This window comes from Oncorhynchus keta, chromosome 28, assembly GCF_023373465.1.
Source record: "Oncorhynchus keta strain PuntledgeMale-10-30-2019 chromosome 28, Oket_V2, whole genome shotgun sequence".
NCBI lineage: Eukaryota > Metazoa > Chordata > Actinopteri > Salmoniformes > Salmonidae > Oncorhynchus > Oncorhynchus keta.
The window spans coordinates 11,424,018-11,449,195 of NC_068448.1; the positions used below are offsets into that span (position 1 = coordinate 11,424,018).

The following is a 25,178-nucleotide window of genomic DNA, read 5'->3' on the forward strand; positions in this document are numbered from 1 at the left end:
ATGTAACTGTAATTTGTACTGTAAGTCGCTCTGGATAAGAGAGAAATGTAGGCAGTGTGGAAAAAAACTGTCCTCCGATGTGCATAACCTTCTCAGTCTATTTTAGAAAGGAAGGTACTCAAGGACTGCTTCCCTGCTGAGATCATTCCCCGAAAAGTAATTTAAGCAGGTCTAATACCTACCACAAACCTATTATTCCATCCATTAAGTTATACTCCCTGATTGAGGCTTGGAAACGCCAGTCCCTGCCGTGGGTGTAATTAAGATCCTAATGTTGTACGTTCATTTATTAAATCTTATTAAGCCACTCAAGGAGCTTTTCAAAAAGGTCATATTTTAATAGGAGTTGTAAAGGTCTCCCCAGCAGATTAATATAAAAGCTGCAATTTCACCCACACTGACTATCATTAATCATTGTTTACCATGGCTCTTTTAAGTAAGACTTTCTCTTCTCTTTCAGAATCATGACACAGCTAAAATGTACCCTTTCTAGCCACCATCTCATTGGCAGCCGTATATATGCATACTACACTCAGAACTAACTTACAGGTGACACACAACATTACTGCCATCAACAATGTGGTTTATGATATAAAAGAAGATGGGATACTGGTTATTTTACTGGTCCTTTACAACACATGTTATCTAACAGGTTTTAAAGAACTGACATTGACTGTAGACCAAGATATCCGTCTATACTCCCAGTCCATTTCCAACACAATGCCTTGACCTGGGATATTGACGTGGATGTATCTTCTCAGTTGCGCATTTGTTATAAAATTATATTATTTTTTATTAGTGTTTGTTTACGTAATATAACCATATACAATTTCAGTAGCACATGTCTTAGACTGATGGGGTGTGCCATACCCACAGCCTCCACAATGGATCAGTCCACTCAGACAGGCCTCCACAATGGATCAGTCCACTCAGACAGGCCTCCTCAATGGATCAGTCCACTCAGACAGGAGCCACAATGGATCAGTCCACTCAGACAGGCCTCCACAATGGATCAGTCCACTCAGACAGGAGCCACAATGGATCAGTCCACTCAGACAGGCCTCCACAATGGATCAGTCCACTCAGACAGGAGCCACAATGGATCAGTCCACTCAGACAGGCCTCCACAATGGATCAGTCCACTCAGACAGGAGCCACAATGGATCAGTCCACTCAGACAGGCCTCCTCAATGGATCAGTCCACTCAGACAGGAGCCACAATGGATCAGTCCACTCAGACAGGAGCCACAATGGATCAGTCCACTCAGACAGGAGCCACAATGGATCAGTCCACTCAGACAGGCCTCCTCAATGGATCAGTCCACTCAGACAGGAGCCACAATGAATCAGTCCACTCAGACAGGCCTCCACAATGAATCAGTCCACTCAGACAGGCCTCCACAATGGATCAGTCCACTCAGACAGGCCTCCTCAATGGATCAGTCCACTCAGACAGGCCTCCTCAATGGATCAGTCCACTCAGACAGGAGCCACAGTGGATCAGTCCACTCAGACAGGAGCCACAATGGATCAGTCCACTCAGACAGGAGCCACAATGGATCAGTCCACTCAGACAGGAGCCACAATGGATCAGTCCACTCAGACAGGAGCCACAATGAATCAGTCCACTCAGACAGGAGCCACAATGGATCAGTCTACTCAGACAGGAGCCACGTCAGACAGGTCTTGTACACTGTGATTTTTATTTTATGCTACTGCTCGACTAAAGAAATCTCAGTCGACCAACAGCCTATCGAACAAACAATGGACCAGTCAACTAAATGGAGTCAGCCCTAGTGTGTGTCTCCTCTTTCAAGGTTGTGATGTGTCAACTATAAGGACTCAGAAGTGTCACTCATAGCTGCCATTGTCCCTGTGTGTAGACTGGCGGTGTTTCTGTGACCGTGTTAAAACAGATCCCTGCTAGGGTTTAGGGGGTTCCACACTTGATTCATTCAGGGTCAGCCCCCCCCAATAGATTAGCCGGGATCCAAACCCTATCCTCCCTCCTAAATTGCTGTTAGAGAGATTTAGGAGGGATTTCTCACAGTCGAGTCCTGAAACCTGCAGCGTAGCCCTCAATCCGTGACCGGCTTGATGTGTTTGTGAGTGAATAATTTCTCCCTCTGTCTGCCAAGCAAACATTCCTCCTCTTTGGTTCCTCACTACATCTTCTTGTGTTCCTCATAGCAAGCAGCTTTTATGCAATGCCCACAAGCAAGGAGGTTTTAGGCCTGATCCAGTGTGATTATTTTTGCAAGGCAAATCCAAAACCCAGCCTATGGCAATCAACAGTGTAATAAAACATCCATGTGACTATGTAAGATCATTCATCATAGACCACAAAAGTACCCTCTGCTTACTTCAACTTGATTCACACTCTGATAAATTAACAGTGTGAAGAATATTGTCTGGTATTTTGCCCTTTTGCATGCATTTTAGACATGATGATGTAATGCACTGTCCAGCCTAATGTAATGCACTGTCCAGCCTAATGTAATGCACTGTCCAGCCTAATGTAATGCACTGTCCAGCCTAATGTAATGCACTGTCCAGCCTAATGTAATGCACTGTCCAGCCTAATGTAATGCACTGTCCAGCCTAATGTAATGCACTGTCCAGCCTAATGTAATGCACTGTCAGCTAGACTTGTGATGGGTGTCTTTTCAGATCTAATAGGAAGTCTGCATGTATTTTTGTATTACTTTGCCAACCTATTTTCAACAAGACAAGACAAAAAGACAAATCATCTGCCTCTAACCCTAGGAAGCTCTTTGCCACCTTCTCCTCCCTCCTGAATCCTCCTCCCCCCCCCCCTCCTCCCTCTCTGCAGATGACTTTGTCAACCATTTTGAAAAGAAGGTCGACGACATCCGATCCTCGTTTGCTAAGTCAAACGACACCGCTGGTTCTGCTCACACTGCCCTACCCTGTGCTCTGACCTCTTTCTCCCCTCTCTCTCCAGATGAAATCTTGCGTCTTGTGACGGCCGGCCGCCCAACAACCTGCCCGCTCGACCCTATCCCCTCCTCTCTTCTCCAGACCATTTCCGGAGACCTTCTCCCTTACCTCACCTCGCTCATCAACTCATCCCTGACCGCTGGCTACGTCCCTTCCGTCTTCAAGAGAGCGAGAGTTGCACCCCTTCTGAAAAAACCTACACTCGATCCCTCCGATGTCAACAACTACAGACCAGTATCCCTTCTTTCTTTTCTCTCCAAAACTCTTGAACGTGCCGTCCTTGGCCAGCTCTCCCGCTATCTCTCTCAGAATGACCTTCTTGATCCAAATCAGTCAGGTTTCAAGACTAGTCATTCAACTGAGACTGCTCTTCTCTGTATCACGGAGGCGCTCCGTACTGCTAAAGCTAACTCTCTCCTCTGCTCTCATCCTTCTAGACCTATCGGCTGCCTTCGATACTGTGAACCATCAGATCCTCCTCTCCACCCTCTCCGAGTTGGGCATCTCCGGCGCGGCCCACGCTTGGATTGCGTCCTACCTGACAGGTCGCTCCTACCAGGTGGCGTGGCGAGAATCTGTCTCCTCACCACGCGCTCTCACCACTGGTGTCCCCCAGGGCTCTGTTCTAGGCCCTCTCCTATTCTCGCTATACACCAAGTCACTTGGCTCTGTCATAACCTCACATGGTCTCTCCTATCATTGCTATGCAGACGACACACAATTAATCTTCTCCTTTCCCCTTCTGATGACCAGGTGGCGAATCGCATCTCTGCATGTCTGGCAGACATATCAGTGTGGATGACGGATCACCACCTCAAGCTGAACCTCGGCAAGACGGAGCTGCTCTTCCTCCCGGGGAAGGACTGCCCGTTCCATGATCTCGCCATCACGGTTGACAACTCCATTGTGTCCTCCTCCCAGAGCGCTAAGAACCTTGGCGTGATCCTGGACAACACCCTGTCGTTCTCAACTAACATCAAGGCGGTGGCCCGTTCCTGTAGGTTCATGCTCTACAACATCCGCAGAGTACGACCCTGCCTCACACAGGAAGCGGCGCAGGTCCTAATCCAGGCACTTGTCATCTCCCGTCTGGATTACTGCAACTCGCTGTTGGCTGGGCTCCCTGCCTGTGCCATTAAACCCCTACAACTCATCCAGAATGCCGCAGCCCGTCTGGTGTTCAACCTTCCCAAGTTCTCTCACGTCACCCCGCTCCTCCGCTCTCTCCACTGGCTTCCAGTTGAAGCTCGCATCCGCTACAAGACCATGGTGCTTGCCTACGGAGCTGTGAGGGGAACGGCACCTCAGTACCTCCAGGCTCTGATCAGGCCCTACACCCAAACAAGGGCACTGCGTTCATCCACCTCTGGCCTGCTCGCCTCCCTACCACTGAGGAAGTACAGTTCCCGCTCAGCCCAGTCAAAACTGTTCGCTGCTCTGGCTCCCCAATGGTGGAACACACTCCCTCACGACGCCAGGACAGCGGAGTCAATCACCACCTTCCAGAGACACCTGAAACCCCACCTCTTTAAGGAATACCTAGGATAGGATAAAGTAATCCTTCTCACCCCCCTTAAAATATTTAGATGCACTATTGTAAAGTGGCTGTTCCACTGGATGTCATAAGGTGAATGCACCAATTTGTAAGTCGCTCTGGATAAGAGCGTCTGCTAAATGACTTAAATGTAAATATGTAAATGTAAGACAATAAGCTCTGTTGTACAATAGATAGAATTGTGAACTTTAATTTTTTTTTATTGGCTACCTCAACACTCAGCATAATTGGATTCAATAGTAAGGCTGATTGAATTGAAGTTCTGTTCACCTGGTTACCTGATCCTGAAGCCAAAGGAGAAAAGTTGGCATGCAGCTCCTTTGGATTTGGCTCTGCTGTATCCCACCAGATGGGCTGTCCTCTCCCAGTCACCTTCCATAAAGCAAACAATCAATCTGCTGCTGGGAGTTAGGTTAAGAGTTGGGCGATATCCAGATGTTCATACCGTTTCTGTACCTACCGGCGTATACAGTATTACTGAATGTGCACACAAGGGGGCACTATTTCTAATTTGTGGAAGCACAAAACAATTTAGTCAACAGGGATCTTGATCCAGGAGGGGGTTTGAATGTCTCTTCTGTAACCAAGAAGCTTCATCTTAACATCTAGCCACTTAGCTGGCAAGTTAGCAAACCACATTTTAAATTCTACGGTATAAACGATATATCGACCAAGCCTACTCAGGCTGTGGGCTTCTCTCATCTTTCCTCAAATGTAGATTCATCTAAAGGAGTACTAGTTTCTGGAATCCTACGGAATATCACAGGTCAAGGAAGCACTTCTTATCTCCTTTGAATGATTCGCTCCATGCTGTTGTTCAAATGCTGTTTCTGCAAGGCACCCCGATAGCTGTTTACTTTGTTGACCGACCAGAGATACATATTTTAATGGGCTGCACTGCTAGGAGCTAACTGTGGCTCCAGCACACCCTGTTAGCTTTTATAATTAGACTACAGGGCACTACTGTGAGCTCTCATAACTCTGCCTTGACTAAGTCTGTCTCAATCTCACTTACTGTCCTCTGACATGCTTACAAACACAGAGGCAACTTGGGTAGACAGATTATTCTTTGCATCTTGACTGGCTGGATCAACCCTTGGTATGGAAAATGCACCGCCCTTGGCCACAAAGCGCTACAGAGGGTGGTGCGGACGGCACAGTACATCACTGGGGCAGAGCTCCCTGCCATCCAGGACCTCTATACCAGGCAGTGTTTTAAGGAAAGCTCAAAAAATCGCCAAAGACTCCAGCCACATAAGTCATAGACTGTTCACTCTGCCAAGGTCTGACAAACCGTACTGGTGCATAGGCTCTCAGACCAACAGGCTCTGAGACCGCTTCGACTCCCAAGCCATAAGACTGCAAATAGCCAGATCGTTAAATAGTCAATTATGGGACCCAAACCATCTGTACCAACTATCTTGCACTGACCCTACGCACACTCACTAGACTTTATAGACACCATGCACACACACGCACATACATACATACATACATACATACATACATACATACATAGACGGTCCCATACAAAACCAACAAACATTCACGTTTACTACACACACACACACACACACACACACCGACATGACACACACATGCACGCGCACACACACTTTTACACTCATCATATGCTGCTGCTACTCTGTTTTATTTTACTCTATTTTACTGTTATCTAGCCTGATGTCTAGTTATTTTACCCTGCCTTCATGTTCATACAGTTGAAGTTGGAAGTTTACATACACCTCAGTTTTTCACAATTCCTGACATTTAATGCTAGTAAAAATTCCCTGTCTTAGGTCAGTTAGGATCACCACTTTATTTTAAGAATGTCAAATGTCAGAATAATAGTAGAGAGAATGATTTATTTCAGATTTTATTTCCTTCATCACATTCCCAGTGGGTCAGAAGTTTACTTTCACTCTATTAGTATTTGGTATCATTGCCTTTAAATTGTTTAACTTGGGTCAAACATTTCGGGTAGCCTTACCACAAGTTTCCAACAACAAGTTAGGGACATTTTGGCTCATTCCTCCTGACAGAACTGGTGTAACTGAGTCAGGTTTCTAGGCCTCGTTGCTCGCACACGCTTTTTCAGTTCTGCCCTCAAATTGTCTATAGGATTGAGGTCAGGGCTTTGTGATGGCCACTTCAATACCTTGACATTGTTGTCCTTAAGCCATTTTGCCACAACTTTGGAAGTATGCTTGAGGTCATTGTCCATTTGGAAGACCCACCAAACTTTAACTTCCTGACTGATGTTTTCAGATGTTGTTTCAATATATCCACATAATTGTCCTGCCTCATGATACCATCTATTTTGTGATGTGCACCAGTCCCTCCTGCAGCAAAGCACCCACACAACATGATGCTGCAACCCCTGTGCTTCACGGTTGGGATGGTATTCTTTGGCTTACAAGTCTCCCCCTTTTTCCTCCAAACATTGCGCTGGTCGTTATCAGACCAGAGGACATTTCTCCAAAAAGTACGAACTTTGTCCCCATGTGCAGTTGCAAACTGCAGTCTGGCTTTTTTTATGGCGGTTTGGGAGCAGTGGCTTCTTCCTTGAAGAGCGGCCTTTCAGGTTATGTCGATATAGGACTCATTTTACTGTAGATATAGATACTTTTGTACCTGTTTCCTCCAGCATCTTCACAAGGTCCTTTGCTGTTGTTCTGGGATTGATTTGCGCTTTTCGCCCCAAGTACATTCATCTCTAGGAGACAGAACGCTTCTCCTTCCTGTGCGGTATGACGACTGCGTGGTCCCATGGTGTTTACATTTGCATACTATTGTTTGTACAGATGAACGTGGTACCGTCAGGCATTTGGAAATTGCTCCCAAAGATTAACCAGATTTGTGGAGGTCTACAAAAAATGTTTTCTGAGGTCTTGGCTGATTTCTTTTGATTTTCCCATGATGTCAAGCAAAGAGGCACTGAGTTTGAAGGTAGGCCTTAAAATACATCCACAGGTACACCTCCATTTGACTCAAATGATGTCAATTAGCCTATCAGAAGCTTCTAGAGCCATGACATCATTTTCTGGAATTTTCCAAGCTGTTTAAAGGCACATTCAATTTTCTGTATGTAAACTTTGACCCAATGGAATTGTGATACAATGAATTATAAGTGAAATAATCTGTCTGTAAACAATTGTTGGAAATTTTACTTGTGTCATGCACAAAGTAGATGTCCTAACCATCTTGCCAAAACTATAGTTTGTTAACAAGAAATTTGTGGAGTGGTTGAAAAGAGTTTTAATGACTCCAACCTGTATACCTTATTATCTATTCTGATGCGTAGTCACTTTACCCTGCCTTCATGTACATATCTACCTCAAATACCGTATTATTATCTATTCTGATGCGTAGTCACTTTACCCTGCCTTCATGTACATATCTACCTCAAATACCTTATTATGATCTATCCTGATGCGTAGTCACTTTACCCTGCCTTCATGTACATATCTACCTCAAATACCGTATTATTATCTATTCTGATGCGTAGTCACTTTACCCTGCCTTCATGTACATATCTACCTCAAATACCTTGTACCTCTGCACATTGATCTGGTACTGGTACTCCCTGTATATAGCTCCACATTGATCTGGTACTCCCTGTGTATAGCTCCACATTGATCTGGTACTCCCTGTGTATAGCTCCACATTGATCTGTACTCCCTGTGTATAGCTCCACATTGATCTGGTACTCCCTGTATATAGCTCCACATTGATCTGGTACTCCCTGTGTATAGCTCCACATTGATCTGGGACTAGTACTCCCTGTATATAGCTCCACATTGATCTGGGACTAGTACTCCCTGTATATAGCTCCACATTGATCTGGGACTAGTACTCCCTGTATATAGCTCCACATTGATTTGGGACTAGTACTCCCTGTATATAGCTCCATTCTTGTGTTACTATTTTAGATCTGCTATGAGCAGCAATTGCCAATGCAGTAATGTTGCCAAGGTGCCCAGACACTTGCCCCAATGCTTTTTTGTCAATGTTCCTAATTGGCCTTTAGAAGAGAGAACATATTTTTAATTGCCTGCACGAAGCCAGAGTGAAGTGCATTACTGCTGATGCCCAACATTCAACCGCTGTGTTTAAATGGCTGTGTCAACGGTTGACCAACCTGAACTGAATCAACAAGTTTTTTTTTCTGAATGCTTATTAGAGAAATATGTTTTCAGGGAGAATTTAATGACTGTCATATACTATGCTACCAAATTAGATCTCTATTAGTTTCAATGTTTTGACCTTTTTTTAAAACATTTTTATTTTAATAGTTGCTCTACAATGTAGAAAGCTTTGATTTTATGTCTGTAAAAGAAAAACACTACAAATGCAATTGGCCCCATGTTCTCCAGTTCAATAGCTTTCTATCTTCTCTCTTTGTCTCTCTGCAGTGGTTGTGCTGTATGTGCAGGGTATCGGCACCAAAGAGTGGAGGGAGGTGAGTTGAAAATGAAGTTCTATTTTCAGCCTTTTTTTCATTCGCGTCTTGACTCGCTGTTCTGTTAAAGGTACTTATTCATACGATTTGGGGAAACGTAAGAACCTTCCAGACTGAGACTCATGTTGTTCCATCTTCTTTGGTTTTTGGAGCTTATCCACCGTCACTGAAATTAAGGGGGCTGTGACGGTCATGGAATTTTGGATGACGGTTGTTGGCCAGCCAAATGACCACGGTCACTTTAATAACCGTTCAAATAACCTTATTTTTTAAAAAGACTCACATGTTCTCTTCTCCTCCCCTGCTGACTGCATGTGCTGCCATAGAAATAGAATGGTCATCCCCATTTCAAGTCAATGATGGCAGGATGTAAAAGCAGGAAATGTACCCAACAATATGTGCTGTTATTGTTACAATTCAACTCAATTGAGGGAACAAGACAGGTTCAGGTAGTAAGATGGTGAACAAGATGAGCCAAAGTTTCCCCAGAGGTCTGCATTAATCCCAGAGGGATTCATTAAAATATTCACACCTACACCATAGCTGATGGGGGATCTCTCTCTTTCTTTCTCTCGGCCTACCCGATATTGTCCTTTTCTAGTCTGTCGGCTACCGGCCCTTCTCTGTCGGCTACCGGCCCTTCTCTGTCGGCTACCGGCCATTCTCTGTCGGCTACCGGCCCTTCTCTGTCGGCTATCCGAGCTTCTCTGTCGACTTTGCCGATAGCAGCAGTTTTGCTATGTAGAGGGACTATGCCAGCCGCCACAGCCTAAGCCATGAGCACTGCACAATGCAGAGGAATGTCTAGCTGGGAATATCATCAGCAGCAGCAAGCTAGCTCATTCTCAAAGTGCTCTCTCTCTTTCTCTCTTAATCTGTATCTCTATCTTTGTCTTTTTCTCTCCCTCTATCTCTCTCAATCTCTATCGCTCCCTCTACCTCTCTTGAATATCCTCTTCTTGCATTTCTTTTGAGAGAACCTTTATCCTAAAGCGCAGAACCAATTTAATCTCTGCCACAGTGCTGACTGTTTTTGTTTGTTTATATATTTAATAAGTCAACACTGCTTGACTAAAGAATGTCATTAAGGGCTTTGTCTGAGTCGATCCCCTTGCAGCAAGACGTCTTCCACTACCTTTGTCATTGCGACAGGGCTAATCAAAGAGATAATTATAGTGTGGTAGGTAGCCTAGCGGTCAGTGTTGGGCCAGAAACTGCTGGTTCGAAGACCCGAGCCGACAAGGTGAAAAATCTATATGCTCTTGAGCAAGGCACTTAACCCTAATTTGCTCCAGGGGCACTGTCCTATGGCTGACCCTGTAGAACAACACATTGCACAGCAGCTATCCGGTGTGTGTGCCAAATAAAATACAGTACCAGTCAAAAGGTTGGACACAACTACTCATTCAAGGGTTTCTCTTTATTTTTACTATTTTCTACATTGTAGAAAAATAGTGAAGACATCTACTATGAAATAACACATATGGAATCATGTAGTAACCAAAAAAGTGTTAAACAAATCAAAATATATTTTAAATTGAGATTCTTCAAAGCAGCCACCCTTTGCCTTGACAGCTTTGCAGACTCTTGGCATTCTCTCAACCAGCTTCATGAGGTAGTCACATGGAATGCATTTCGATTAACAGTTGTGATAATTTGTGAAATGTCTTTCCTTCTTAATGCGTTTGAGCCAAACAGTTGTGTTGTGACAAGGTAGGGGTGGTATACAGAAGATAGCCCTATTTGGTAAAAGACCAAGTCCATATTATGGCAAGAACAGCTCAAATAAGCAAAAAGAAACGACAGTCCATCATTATTTTAAGACATGAAGGTTAGTCAATCTGGAAAATTTCAAGAACTTTGAAAGTTTCTTCAAGTGCAGTTGCAAAAACCATCAAGCGCTATGATGTAACTGGATCTTGCGAGGACCGCTACAGGAAAGGAAGACCCAGAGTTACCTCTGCTGCAGAGGATAAGTTCATTAGCGTTAACTGCTCCTCAGAAATTGCAGCCCAAATAAATGCTTCACAGAGTTCAAGTAACCGACACATCTCAACATCAACTGTTCAGAGGAGACTGAGGGTATCAAGCCTTCATGGTCGAATTGCTACAAAAAAAACACTACTAATGGACACCAATAAGAAGAGACTTGCTTGGGCCAAGAAACACGACCAATGGACATTAGACTGCTGGAAATCTGTCCTTTGGCCCACATTTTAGATTTTTGGTTCCGTTTCTTTGTGAGATGCAGAGTAGCTGAACGGATGATCTCTGCATGTGTGGTTCCCACAGTGAAGCATGGAGGAGGAGGTGTGATGGTGTGCGAGTGCTTTTCAGGTGACTTATTTAGAATTCAAGGCTCCCTTAACCAGCATGGCTACCACATCATTCTGCAGCTATACGCCATCCCATCTGGTTTGCGCTTAGTGGAACTGTCATTTGTTTTTCAACAACACAATGACAAAACACACCTCCAGGCTGTGTAAGGGCTATTTGACCAAGAAGAAGAGTGATGGAGTGCTGCATCAGATGCCCTGGCCTCCACAATCACCCGACCTCAACCCAATTGAAATGGTTTGGAATGAGTTGGACCGCAGAGTGAAGGAAAAGCAGCCAACAAGTGCTCAATGTATGTGGGAACTCCTTCAAGACTGTTGGAAAAGCATTCCTCATGAAGCTGGTTGAGAGAATGCCAAAGAGTGTGCAAAGCTGTCAAGGCAAAGGGTGACTATATTTTGATTTGTTTAACACTTTTTGGGGGGGGTTACTACAGGATTCCTGTAAAGGATCGGACCAAAGCGCAGGGTGGTGAGTGTTCATGCTTTTTATTTAAACTGAACACTATAACAAAATAACAAAGAGAATAAACTCATCCGAAACAGTCCAGTCAGGTGCAGAAAACACTAAAGAGAAAATAACTACCCACAAAACATGGGTAGCTTTTCCCCACTTAAGTATGGTTCCCAATCAGAGACAACGATAGTCAGCTGTCCCTGATTGAGAACCATACCCGGCCAAAACAAAGAAATACAAAACATAGAAAAAAGAACGTAGAATGCCCACCCCAAATCACACCCTGACCAAACCAAAATAGAGACATAAAAAGGGTGTGACAGGGTGTGACAATTCCATGTGTTATTTCATAGTTTTGATGTCTTTACTATTATTCTATAATGTAGAAAAAAATTAAGAAACCCTTGAATGAATAAGTGTGTCCCAACTTTTAACTGGTGCTGTATATATTTTATATAATCAGCACAGTTAACTTTCAATCCCCAACTACAGACATACGTATGTGTACCATTCATTGAGTGAAGACTCACAAGTCAAATCATATTCCCTCACTTCCCATCTCTCTATTTCTGATCACCACCACATACACTGAGACAAGGGTTGATAAACGATATGCACTTATGTGTTGGTGTAAACTAAAAGTAAAATGTTAAGAGTAAATCTATTTGTTTCTAGCTAACTAACATTGACACACTATAGTGCTGTGCCCTCTTAGTTTCAGTCACTTGACAGCAATTTCAATCTCTTTCCGTTTTATACACAAACATTCCCCACAACGCTCCACTACCCATTAACTAATCGTATCTCAGAAAACAATGCCCCAAAATAGAACAGGTGGAAGTGTCTCAGGTGACGACAGATGGTTCCTTAGTCGAAGGATGCCAGGTAGGTAGGGTTCCAATAAACTCCCCTCCCAGGCCGGATAATGGATTGGGAGGGACAGAGTTGATAGCTGGGATTATGTGCGCTGGGCGCTAAGGTCATGAGCCGGGTATTAAAGCAGTGCAGGGATCAATAGCTCATTACTCTGTGCTGTTGGACCATACCAGCCAGGCCCTCTGCCCAATGGGGAATCGTGTCTGGTAGATACAAATGGAGCTCCAGCCCTGGGGCCGGCCGGCTGAGACAGAATCACTCAGACACTCTCACTCCGTTGGTTTTGTTCTGTCTGAGGAGCCAGCCATTAGAACACAACACTCCCTTGGTTTTGTTCTGATTAGAACAAAACACTCCCTTGGTTCTGTTCTGGCTGAGGAGCCAGTAATTAGAATACAACACTCCCTTGGTTCTGTTCTAATTAGAACACAACACTCCCTTGGTTCGGTTCTAATTAGAACACAACACTCCCTTGGTTCTGTTCTGGCTGAGGAGCCAGTAATTAGAATACAACACTCCCTTGGTTCTGTTCTGGCTGAGGAGCCAGTAATTAGAATACAACACTCCCTTGGTTCTGTTCTGGCTGAGGAGCCAGCCATTAGAACACAACACTCCCTTGGTTCTGTTCTGGCTGAGGACCCAGCCATTAGAACACAACACTCCCTTGGTTTTGTTCTGTCAGAGGAGCCAGCCATTAGAACACGACACTCCCTTGGTTCTGTTCTGATTAGAACAAAACACTCCCTTGGTTCTGTTCTGGCTGAGGAGCCAGCCATTAGAACACAACACTCCCTTGGTTCTGTTCTGATTAGAACAAAACACTCCCTTGGTTCTGTTCTGGCTGAGGAGCCAGCCATTAGAACACAACACTCCCTTGGTTCTGGCTGAGGAGCCAGCCATTAGAACACAACAATCCCTTGGTTCTGTTCTGGCTGAGGAGCCAGTAATTAGAACACAACATTCCCTTGGTTCTGTTCTGGCTGAGGAGCCAGCCATTAGAACACAACACTCCCTTGGTTCTGTTCTGGCTGAGGAGCCAGCCATTAGAACACAACACTCCATTGGTTCTGTTCTGGCTGAGGAGCCAGCCATTAGAACACAACACTCCCTTGGTTCTGTTCTGGCTGAGGAGCCAGCCATTAGAACACAACACTCCCTTGGTTCTGTTCTGGCTGAGGAGCCAGTAATTAGAATACAACACTCCCTTGGTTCTGTTCTGGCTGAGGAGCCAGCCATTAGAACACAACACTCCCTTGGTTCTGTTCTGGCTGAGGAGCCAGTAATTAGAATACAACACTCCCTTGGTTCTGTTCTGGCTGAGGAGCCAGTAATTAGAATACAACACTCCCTTGGTTCTGTTCTGGCTGAGGAGCCAGCCATTAGAACACAACACTCCATTGGTTCTGTTCTGGCTGAGGAGCCAGCCATTAGAACACAACACTCCCTTGGTTCTGTTCTGGCTGAGGAGCCAGCCATTAGAACACAACACTCCCTTGGTTCTGTTCTGGCTGAGGAGCCAGTAATTAGAATACAACACTCCCTTGGTTCTGTTCTGGCTGAGGAGCCAGCCATTAGAACACAACACTCCCTTGGTTCTGTTCTGGCTGAGGAGCCAGCCATTAGAACACAACACTCCCTTGGTTCTGTTCTGTCTGAGGAGCCAGCCATTAGAATACAATACTCCCTTGGTTCTGTTCTGTCTGAGGAGCCAGCCATTAGAACACAACACTCCCTTGGTTCTGTTCTGGCTGAGGAGCCAGCCATTCGAACACAACACTCCCTTGGTTCGGTTCTAATTAGAACACAACACTCCCTTGGTTTTGTTCTGTCAGAGGAGCCAGCCATTAGAACACGACACTCCCTTGGTTCTGTTCTGATTAGAACAAAACACTCCCTTGGTTCTGTTCTGGCTGAGGAGCCAGCCATTAGAACACAACACTCCCTTGGTTCTGTTCTGTCTGAGGAGCCAGTAATTAGAATACAACATTCCATTGGTTCTGTTCTGGCTGAGGAGCCAGCCATTAGAATACAACACTCCCTTGGTTCTGTTCTGGCTGAGGAGCCAGCCATTAGAATACAACACTCCCTTGGTTCTGTTCTGGCTGAGGAGCCAGTAATTAGAACACAACATTCCCTTGGTTCTGTTCTGGCTGAGGACCCAGCCATTAGAACACAACACTCCCTTGGTTCTGTTCTGGCTGAGGAGCCAGTAATTAGAATACAACACTCCCTTGGTTCTGTTCTGGCTGAGGAGCCAGCCATTAGAACACAACACTCCCTTGGTTTTGTTCTGTCAGAGGAGCCAGCCATTAGAACACGACACTCCCTTGGTTCTGTTCTGATTAGAACAAAACACTCCCTTGGTTCTGTTCTGGCTGAGGAGCCAGCCATTAGAACACAACACTCCCTTGGTTCTGTTCTGGCTGAGGAGCCAGCCATTAGAACACAACACTCCCTTGGTTCTGTTCTGGCTGAGGAGCCAGTAATTAGAACACAACATTCCCTTGGTTCTGTTCTGGCTGAGGAGCCAGCCATTAGAACACAACACTCCCTTGGTTCTGTTCTGTCTGAGGAGCCAGTAATTAGAATACAACATTCCATTGGTTCTGTTCTGGCTGAGGAGCCAGCCATTAGAATACAACACTCCCTTGGTTCTGTTCTGGCTGAGGAGCCAGTAATTAGAACACAACATTCCCTTGGTTCTGTTCTGGCTGAGGACCCAGCCATTAGAACACAACACTCCCTTGGTTCTGTTCTGGCTGAGGAGCCAGCCATTAGAACACAACACTCCATTGGTTCTGTTCTGGCTGAGGAGCCAGCCATTAGAACACAACACTCCCTTGGTTCTGTTCTGGCTGAGGAGCCAGCCATTAGAACACAACACTCCATTGGTTCTGTTCTGGCTGAGGAGCCAGCCATTAGAACACAACACTCCCTTGGTTCTGTTCTGGCTGAGGAGCCAGCCATTAGAACACAACACTCCCTTGGTTCTGTTCTGATTAGAACAAAACACTCCCTTGGTTCTGTTCTGACTGAGGAGCCAGCCATTAGAACACAACACTCCCTTGGTTCTGTTCTGGCTGAGGAGCCAGCCATTAGAACACAACACTCCCTTGGTTCTGTTCTGGCTGAGGAGCCAGCCATTAGAACACAACACTCCATTGGTTCTGTTCTGGCTGAGGAGCCAGCCATTAGAACACAACACTCCCTTGGTTCTGTTCTGGCTGAGGAGCCAGCCATTAGAACACAACACTCCCTTGGTTCTGTTCTGGCTGAGGAGCCAGCCATTAGAACACAACACTCCATTGGTTCTGTTCTGGCTGAGGAGCCAGCCATTAGAACACAACACTCCCTTGGTTCTGTTCTGGCTGAGGAGCCAGCCATTAGAACACAACACTCCCTTGGTTCTGTTCTGGCTGAGGAGCCAGCCATTAGAACACAACACTCCCTTGGTTCTGTTCTGGCTGAGGAGCCAGCCATTAGAACACAACACTCCCTTGGTTCTGTTCTGGCTGAGGAGCCAGCCATTAGAACACAACACTCCCTTGGTTCTGTTCTGGCTGAGGAGCCAGCCATTAGAACACAACACTCCCTTGGTTCTGTTCTGGCTGAGGAGCCAGCCATTAGAACACAACACTCCCTTGGTTCTGTTCTGGCTGAGGAGCCAGCCATTAGAACACAACACTCCCTTGGTTCTGTTCTGTCTGAGGAGCCAGCCATTAGAACACAACACTCCCTTGGTTCTGTTCTGTCTGAGGAGCCAGCCATTAGAACACAACACTCCCTTGGTTCTGTTCTGGCTGAGGAGCCAGCCATTAGAATACAATACTCCCTTGGTTCTGTTCTGTCTGAGGAGCCAGTAATTAGAATACAACACTCCCTTGGTTCTGTTCTGGCTGAGGAGCCAGCCATTAGAACACAACACTCCCTTGGTTCTGTTCTGGCTGAGGAGCCAGCCATTAGAACACAACACTCCCTTGGTTCTGTTCTGGCTGAGGAGCCAGCCATTAGAACAAAACACTCCCTTGGTTCTGTTCTGTCTGAGGAGCCAGCCATTAGAACACAACACTCCCTTGGTTCTGTTCTGTCTGAGGAGCCAGCCATTAGAACACAACACTCCCTTGGTTCTGTTCTGGCTGAGGAGCCAGCCATTAGAACACAACACTCCCTTGGTTCTGTTCTGGCTGAGGAGCCAGTAATTAGAATACAACACTCCCTTGGTTCTGTTCTGGCTGAGGAGCCAGCCATTAGAACACAACACTCCCTTGGTTCTGTTCTGGCTGAGGAGCCAGCCATTAGAACACAACACTCCCTTGGTTCTGTTCTGGCTGAGGAGCCAGTAATTAGAATACAACACTCCCTTGGTTCTGTTCTGGCTGAGGAGCCAGCCATTAGAACACAACACTCCCTTGGTTCTGTTCTGGCTGAGGAGCCAGCCATTAGAACACAACACTCCATTGGTTCTGTTCTGGCTGAGGAGCCAGTAATTAGAATACAACACTCCCTTGGTTCTGTTCTGGCTGAGGAGCCAGCCATTAGAACACAACATTCCCTTGGTTCTGTTCTGGCTGAGGAGCCAGCCATTAGAACACAACACTCCCTTGGTTCTGTTCTGGCTGAGGAGCCAGCCATTAGAATACAACACTCCCTTGGTTCTGTTCTGGCTGAGGAGCCAGCCATTAGAACACAACACTCCCTTGGTTCTGTTCTGGCTGAGGAGCCAGCCATTAGAATACAACACTCCCTTGGTTCTGTTCTGGCTGAGGAGCCAGCCATTAGAACACAACACTCCCTTGGTTCTGTTCTGACTGAGGAGCCAGCCATTAGAACACAACACTCCCTTGGTTCTGTTCTGGCTGATTGGTAATGGCTGTGGCTCAGCTGATTATTTCATTTAGAGTACACTGATCATTGTTTTTGAGTTTCTGTTCTGGCTGTGGATAATATTGCCAGTTAAACCACTTAGATTTAACACATTGATTATCACTCTGTAACCTGTGGTTCTGTTCTGTTAGCTGAGTATCACTCTGTAGCCAGTTCCATTAGAACACTGTAACACTCCATTGTGTTTCCATAGTTTCAAACCCATAGAGGTGGTGATTCTGTAACCTGTGTTTCCTAAGGATCTGTACCTGTGTTTCCATAGATCACAGGCTGTATGTAACCTGGTAATGGTTCTGTTGGAAGTATCACTCTGTAACCTGTGTTTTATTTCATTTAGAGTATCACTCTGTAACCTGTGTTTGCTGAGGTTCATTGTTTTTGTAACCTTGTTTCCCAATGTTCTGTTGATGTATCACTCTGTAACCTGTGTTTCCATAATTCTGCTAGTGATGTATCAAACTTTCAAATTCTTAGATTTACTCTGTAACCTGTGACATTGAGGTTCATTGATTATCACTCTGTAACCTGTGTTTCCATAGAGGTTCTGTTAGATGAAGTATCACTCTGTAACCTGTGTTTCCATAGAGGTTCTGTTAGATGAAGTATCACTCTGTAACCTGTGTTTCCATAGAGGTTCTGTTAGATGAAGTATCACTCTGTAACCTGTGTTTCCATAGAGGTTCTGTTAGATTAAGTATCACTCTGTAACCTGTGTTTCCATAGAGGTTCTGTTAGATTAAGTATCACTCTGTAACCTGTGTTTCCATAGAGGTTCTGTTAGATGAAGTATCACTCTGTAACCTGTGTTTCCATAGAGGTTCTGTTAGATGAAGTATCACTCTGTAACCTGTGTTTCCATAGAGGTTCTGTTAGATGAAGTATCACTCTGTAACCTGTGTTTCCATAGAGGTTCTGAGGTTCTGTTAGATGAAGTATCACTCTGTAACCTGTGTTTCCATAGAGGTTCTGTTAGATGAAGTATCACTCTGTAACCTGTGTTTCCATAGAGGTTCTGTTAGATGAAGTATCACTCTGTAACCTGTGTTTCCATAGAGGTTCTGTTAGATGAAGTATCACTCTGTAACCTGTGTTTCCATAGAGGTTCTGTTAGATGAAGTATCACTCTGTAACCTGTGTTTCCATAGAGGTTCTGTTAGATGAAGTATCACTCTGTAACCTGTGTTTCCATAGAGGTTCTGTTAGATGAAGTATCACTCTGTAACCTGTGTTTCCATAGAGGTTCTGTTAGATGAAGTATCACTCTGTAACCTGTGTTTCCATAGAGGTTCTGTTAGATGAAGTATCACTCTGTAACCTGTGTTTCCATAGAGGTTCTGTTAGATGAAGTATCACTCTGTAACCTGTGTTTCCATAGAGGTTCTGTTAGATGAAGTATCATTCTGTAACCTGTGTTTCCATAGAGGTTCTGTTAGATGAAGTATCACTCTGTAACCTGTGTTTCCATAGAGGTTCTGTTAGATGAAGTATCACTCTGTAACCTGTGTTTCCATAGAGAGGTTCTGTTAGATGAAGTATCACTCTGTAACCTGTGTTTCCATAGAGGTTCTGTTAGATGAAGTATCACTCTGTAACCTGTGTTTCCATAGAGGTTCTGTTAGATGAAGTATCACTCTGTAACCTGTGTTTCCATAGAGGTTCTGTTAGATGAAGTATCACTCTGTAACCTGTGTTTCCATAGAGGTTCTGTTAGATGAAGTATCACTCTGTAACCTGTGTTTCCATAGAGGTTCTGTTAGATGAAGTATCACTCTGTAACCTGTGTTTCCATAGAGGTTCTGTTAGATGAAGTATCACTCTGTAACCTGTGTTTCCATAGAGGTTCTGTTAGATGAAGTATCACTCTGTAACCTGTGTTTCCATAGAGGTTCTGTTAGATTAAGTATCACTCTGTAACCTGTGTTTCCATAGAGGTTCTGTTAGATGAAGTATCACTCTGTAACCTGTGTTTCCATAGAGGTTCTGTTAGATGAAGTATCACTCTGTAACCTGTGTTTCCATAGAGGTTCTGTTAGATGAAGTATCACTCTGTAACCTGTGTTTCCATAGAGGTTCTGTTAGATGAAGTATCATTCTGTAACCTGTGTTTCCATAGAGGTTCTGTTAGATGAAGTATCATTCTGTAACCTGTGTTTCCATAGAGGTTCTGTTAGATGAAGTATCACTCTGTAACCTGTGTTTCCATAGAGGTTCTGTTAGATGAAGTATCACTCTGTAACCTGTGTTTTCATAGAGGTTCTGTTAGATGAAGTATCACTCTGTAACCTGTGTTTCCATAGAGGTTCTGTTAGATGAAGTATCACTCTGTAACCTGTGTTTCCATAGAGGTTCTGTTAGATGAAGTATCACTCTGTAACCTGTGTTTCCATAGAGGTTCTGTTAGATGAAGTATCACTCTGTAACCTGTGTTTCCATAGAGGTTCTGTTAGATGAAGTATCACTCTGTAACCTGTGTTTTCATAGAGGTTCTGTTAGATGAAGTATCACTCTGTAACCTGTGTTTCCATAGAGGTTCTGTTAGATGAAGTATCACTCTGTAACCTGTGTTTCCATAGAGGTTCTGTTAGATGAAGTATCACTCTGTAACCTGTGTTTTCCTTTTCCTGTCTACTGTATCAGTTTGGCAGAACAGAGGTTATTGACAACACACTGAATCCAAACTTTGTGCGGAAGTTTTTCCTGGACTTCTTCTTCGAAGAGAAGCAGAACCTCCGCTTTGACGTGTAAGTGACCAACCTATGTCTCCAACTGGGAAATACCTACTGCTAGGCCAAAAGCCTAAATAAACTTTTTTAGTTTTCTACATAGGACCAATTTGTAAGTAGTTTCGAGAATTTTCTTTGCTCCCTTGTTAGTCTTTCGGGTCGCAGAGCAGGCCTTTACTCTCGGAAGAGTGAGGGGGCCACCATGAGTGAGGGGGCCACCACCAACTTTTTGAAAGTCACTATTGGCCTCATGGTGAAATCCCTGAATGGTTTCCTTCCTCTCCTGGCAACTGAGTTAGAAAGTACTCCTGTATCTTTTTTAGAAACTGGGTGTATTGGTACACCATCCCAAAGTGTAATTTATAACATCAACATGTTCCAAAGGATATTCAATATCTGCTTTTGACATTTTTACCCATCTACCAATAGATGCCCTTCTTTGCAAGGCATTGGAAAACCTCCTGGCCTTTGTGGTTAAATCTGTGTTTGAAATGCACTGCTCGACTGAGGGACCTGACAGATAATTGTATGTGTGGGGTACAGAGTTGAGGCAGTCATTCAAAAGTCATGTCAAACACATGCAACTTATTATGTTACTTTTTTACTCCTGAACTTATTTAGGCTTTTTCCAGAACAAGAGGGTTGAATACTTATTCACTAAAGACATGTCAGCTTTTCATTTGTAATTCATTTGTAAAAATGTAGAAAAACATCATTCCGCTTTGACATTTGGGTATTGTGTGTAGGCCAGTGACACAAAATCTATGTTAAATTCAGGCTGTAACACAACAAAATGTGTAAAAAGAGTCAAGGGGTGTAAATACTTTCTGAAGAACAAGCCTTTTCATTTATCACTGTGATTTAAGTGCTATCTCTATGTCCACTTGTTTATTCTGGTCAGCCACCACACCTCTTAGTCCAGATCAATACTAGAGAAAGATCAGTATAGCTTTTTAATGTAGTCAATGATACACAGTAGGTTTTGTTGAGCAGTCTATTATTCATTATAGACTGTTCTATCTGCTCTTCAAAGTCAGGTAATATGCAACTGCAAAATTCTAGTGTTGAACTGCAAAAAGTATTTTATTATAATAACTATTTGTGGCTACATGTTAGACGTTTGTATCATAGGGATGTGGGGAGAAAATAACGTTTTACATAACTACTGTTAAAGATTGAATTATGCTCTTTAAATGGGTTGTTATCAAGCTATTACTGTGTAGAGCCCTTGCTCCGACTGTTTCAGGTGCTATTATTTAAGCTCTGGAAAATCAATCAAGAATCAATTGCAATGGTTTTGCACTGTGACAAAGCTCTTAGAAACAATCAGTGTGGTTCAGGTGTTAGCAAGGCCAATATTCATTTTTAACAAACTGCAAATAATCAATCGGTCTACTCCAGCATAACAGACACCCTACAGACAGACAGAACTCCCAAATTATGAGACAAAATAAATGTTATGAACCAATGAGCTAGGAAAAAGTTAAGCAAGCAGCACAGCCCTGAAGCCCGAGGTAGAGGATTGGCTTCATATCCACAGTGAATAGGACTCAGAAACAGTCTGTCAGCAGTATAGTCCAACAGTCAGTGGATGTTCTAATGTTAGCAAACAGGGAGTATATTCTCAACCCTTCTACCCTGTTTCCCTCCCTCCTGCAGAAACATCCCTGTTATTTTAGAGATAATTAGATTTGCCCATTTAGTTCGTAAGGAGCAAACTTATCTAATAACTGAACTGGCTATTCACAATGATATAGTTTGTCATTTGGAGTGATTTATACCTAACTATGTTTGGTTTCTTGCAGATACAATGTGGACTCAAGAAGTTCAAATATTTCCAAATTTGTAAGTGTCTCCCATCAGTATATAATGCATCATGTTGTTAATGTTATGTTGTTAATTGTGCAATGTTATGCCAATACTGACAGTACAGAGGAAGGATAGTTATCAGAAGGAAGCTTGTTGTCTTTGGATGAATGCAATATTGTATTTTAGATTTGACCTCTGACTGTGTTCTCTTCCCTTTGCCCTCAACAACATACGGGAGAGCAGAAGGTTAGTATCGATGCACCTAGTAAAGACATGTATTGTTGTAATGTCAGTCATTATGTCGTGTAACGTCTACTGATTTTGTATTTCACGACACACATTCGTGATGTGAGATGTGGTTTTTTGGCACTCCTGTTTTCACTTGTCCAATGGGATGTCTGTGGGGTGTTTTTTCTGTTGGCTCAAAACCAAGCAGTCATGTCAACCGTAGTCTCATTCAGCCATTCCCACTATATCAAAATCTCAGGTAAAGCACTTTGAGAGGAGACTTCAAAGCCAGAGCTACAGTAGGCTAGTTGTTTTAACCAGAATAATGTAGTGCAGGGCTCTCCTACCCTGTTCCTGGAGAGCTACCGTCCTGTAGGTTCACTCCTACCCTATTCCTGGAGAGCTACCTTCCTGTAGGTTCACTCCTACCCTGTTCCTGGAGAGCTACCGTCCTGTAGGTTCACTCCAACCCTGTTCCTGGAGAGCTCACTATACTGAGAGTATAAATTATTTTAATGTTTTTGGAACATTTGCTAATATTTTATCATTGCCCCGATACTGCAGAATGAGCCTGAGGAAGTATATTTCTGGTACGTTTCTCACAACTAAGTGAAATCGAGAAAAAAGTGTCTGGACACTTCTAGAAGATGGCATTTACATAAAAAAAATAGAGATTTGGTTTAAAAGAAATAAGTGATCTGGTTCTTTTAGCCTTTTTGATAACGTACCGTATGTCCAGATTATAAAATTAATAGTTTATTGTCACAATGGCTCCCAATGTCTTCAACCACTTTGAATAACTTTGGTTTCAACCTGTCATGTGGGATGTCCTAGCTGTATTACATCTTACTCACCACCATCTGAAAGCACTGCACGTACTGTGAACTAGCTTGCTGTTAGAAACGGGGTTGGGGTCAATTCCATTTCCACTCAGGAAGAACACTGAAATTCTACCTCGAATTCCAATTCTCTTCAATGCTTTTCAATTAGGACAATTTGGAATTGGAATTTGGTTTACTTCATGAATTTAAATGGATTTGACCCCAAACCTGATCAGACGGGTCATAAGACTGACCCCAGGCTCTCTCCACCAGGACTTCCTGGGTCAGACCTTCTGCACTCTGGGGGAGATCATTGGATCCACTGGCGGGCGGCTGGAGAACAGCTTATCGTAAGTCAAACCCTCTCCCCCATTATCCATCACACCATTACAGGCCTAATGAAGGGACAACTCTGGAATGATTCTGACCCGTAGTTGACTCTCAATCTAGAGCAATGGTACCTCTCTGGCTGGCTGTATGTAATGGGTCATGTGAATGGTAAAAGGAGCTCGGTCTTGAGGAGGACTATCTGTTTGTGGATTGGAAATGGAGAACAGCGATTTAGATTAACTGTAAATGAAACAACGTTGAGATTTGAATATGCTAATCATCTAAGCCTATTGCATCACTAAGAGACAGAAGCGTGGATTCCCGATGTGCTCAACATCAAATCATCTTGTAATAAACTTCTTGATAGTGCAACTTCATGTGTCCAAAAACCATCTGTCTGTCTTAAATAAGGGATTCCCATACAGCCGTGTGTGTGTGTGTGTGTGTGTGTGTGTGTGTGTGTGTGTGTGTGTGTGTGTGTGTGTGTGTGTGTGTGTGTGTCACATGTCTGTTAAAACAGCCTCAAACACACATCCTCTCAGTGTTGACTTTATGCCACACACTCCCCTCAGTGAGAGGAGGAGGAGGAGAGCCGAAGAGCCTGGCCATGGCCTCTGCGCGGCAGTGGGCGTATTTTTGTAGGTCACTGTTTTTAGAACAGGGTAGCACGCTGTGGAGGAAGAAGCACTTCTCTACCACTTACCTGTTGGTTTCTATGGTAACCGAGGGTGACTGTTAGCTTCCCTAAAAGGATGATTGGGCAAATACACCTCATTTTCCCATTTTAGAAGATAAATGCTTTACAGGTCAATGCAAACTGGTTGTATTTGTCTTTGTAAAATGTGGTGTGGAGAGCATCCCCCATGCTTCACACCTGCTGTGAGTTTGCATCCACGTGATCACACGCTCTCGCACACACAATTGTGGAGATAATTGCATGCCAATGCAGGCGCATTAGATTAGTGGATATAATGCAGTCCATATGTAGCTAAATAATAATATCCTAATCATGGAGGTGCAGACCTGACCACTGTGATTGAGGTATCGCTGTGGATTATTATTTATATATTTTACACTTTACACCAAGAATAACACTCCCCTATGTATTCATTTGGACAGTGAAACTAAAATGTATAATTTGCCTCAACTTCAGCATTTGGGATTTTGAGATTATTAAAATGTTTTCATATGAGGCAACAGTACAGAATGTCACCTTTTTTATTTGAGGGTATTTTCCTACATATCTGTTTTACCGTTTAGCACTTATGTATCTAGTGAAGGTGAAGGTGTCATAAGTATTTGGACAAATTCACTTATTTGTATTAATGTAGTCAAAAGTTTAGTATTTTGCTTGTCTCTACAAACTTGTTGGTTGCATTTGCAGTTTGTTTTCATTGTGTTTCAGATTATTTTGTGCCCAATAGAAATTCATGATAAATATTCTATTGTGCCATTTTGGAGTCACTGTTATTGTAAATAAGAATATAATATTTTTTCTGAACACATGAATGTGGATACTACAATGATTACAGATAATCACGCATTGTGGAACGGGTATAGAGGGTATTGGAAGTGTGGAGGGGGTATTGGAAGTGTGGAGGGGGTATTGGAAGTGTGGAGGGGGTATTGGAAGTGTGGAGGGGGTATTGGAAATGTGGAGGGGGTATTGGAAGTGTGGAGGGGATAGGAGGTATTGGATGATAAGGGACACCACTTGTTACTAAGAGGACACCACC

General features: G+C 43.8%; 1 protein-coding gene across 1 annotated transcript in view; it reads left to right on the forward strand.

Annotated features, from left to right (window-relative positions):
- Window positions 1-25,178, forward strand: part of LOC118374262 (copine-9-like) — a 110,962-nt gene that overhangs the window by 7,840 nt on the left and 77,944 nt on the right. The window contains exons 3-6 of the mRNA XM_052484788.1: window positions 8,932-8,978; window positions 20,169-20,272; window positions 22,060-22,103; window positions 23,372-23,462. Coding sequence (XP_052340748.1) covers window positions 8,932-8,978; window positions 20,169-20,272; window positions 22,060-22,103; window positions 23,372-23,462 — 286 coding nt within the window. The remainder of the gene's footprint in view (window positions 1-8,931; window positions 8,979-20,168; window positions 20,273-22,059; window positions 22,104-23,371; window positions 23,463-25,178) is intronic.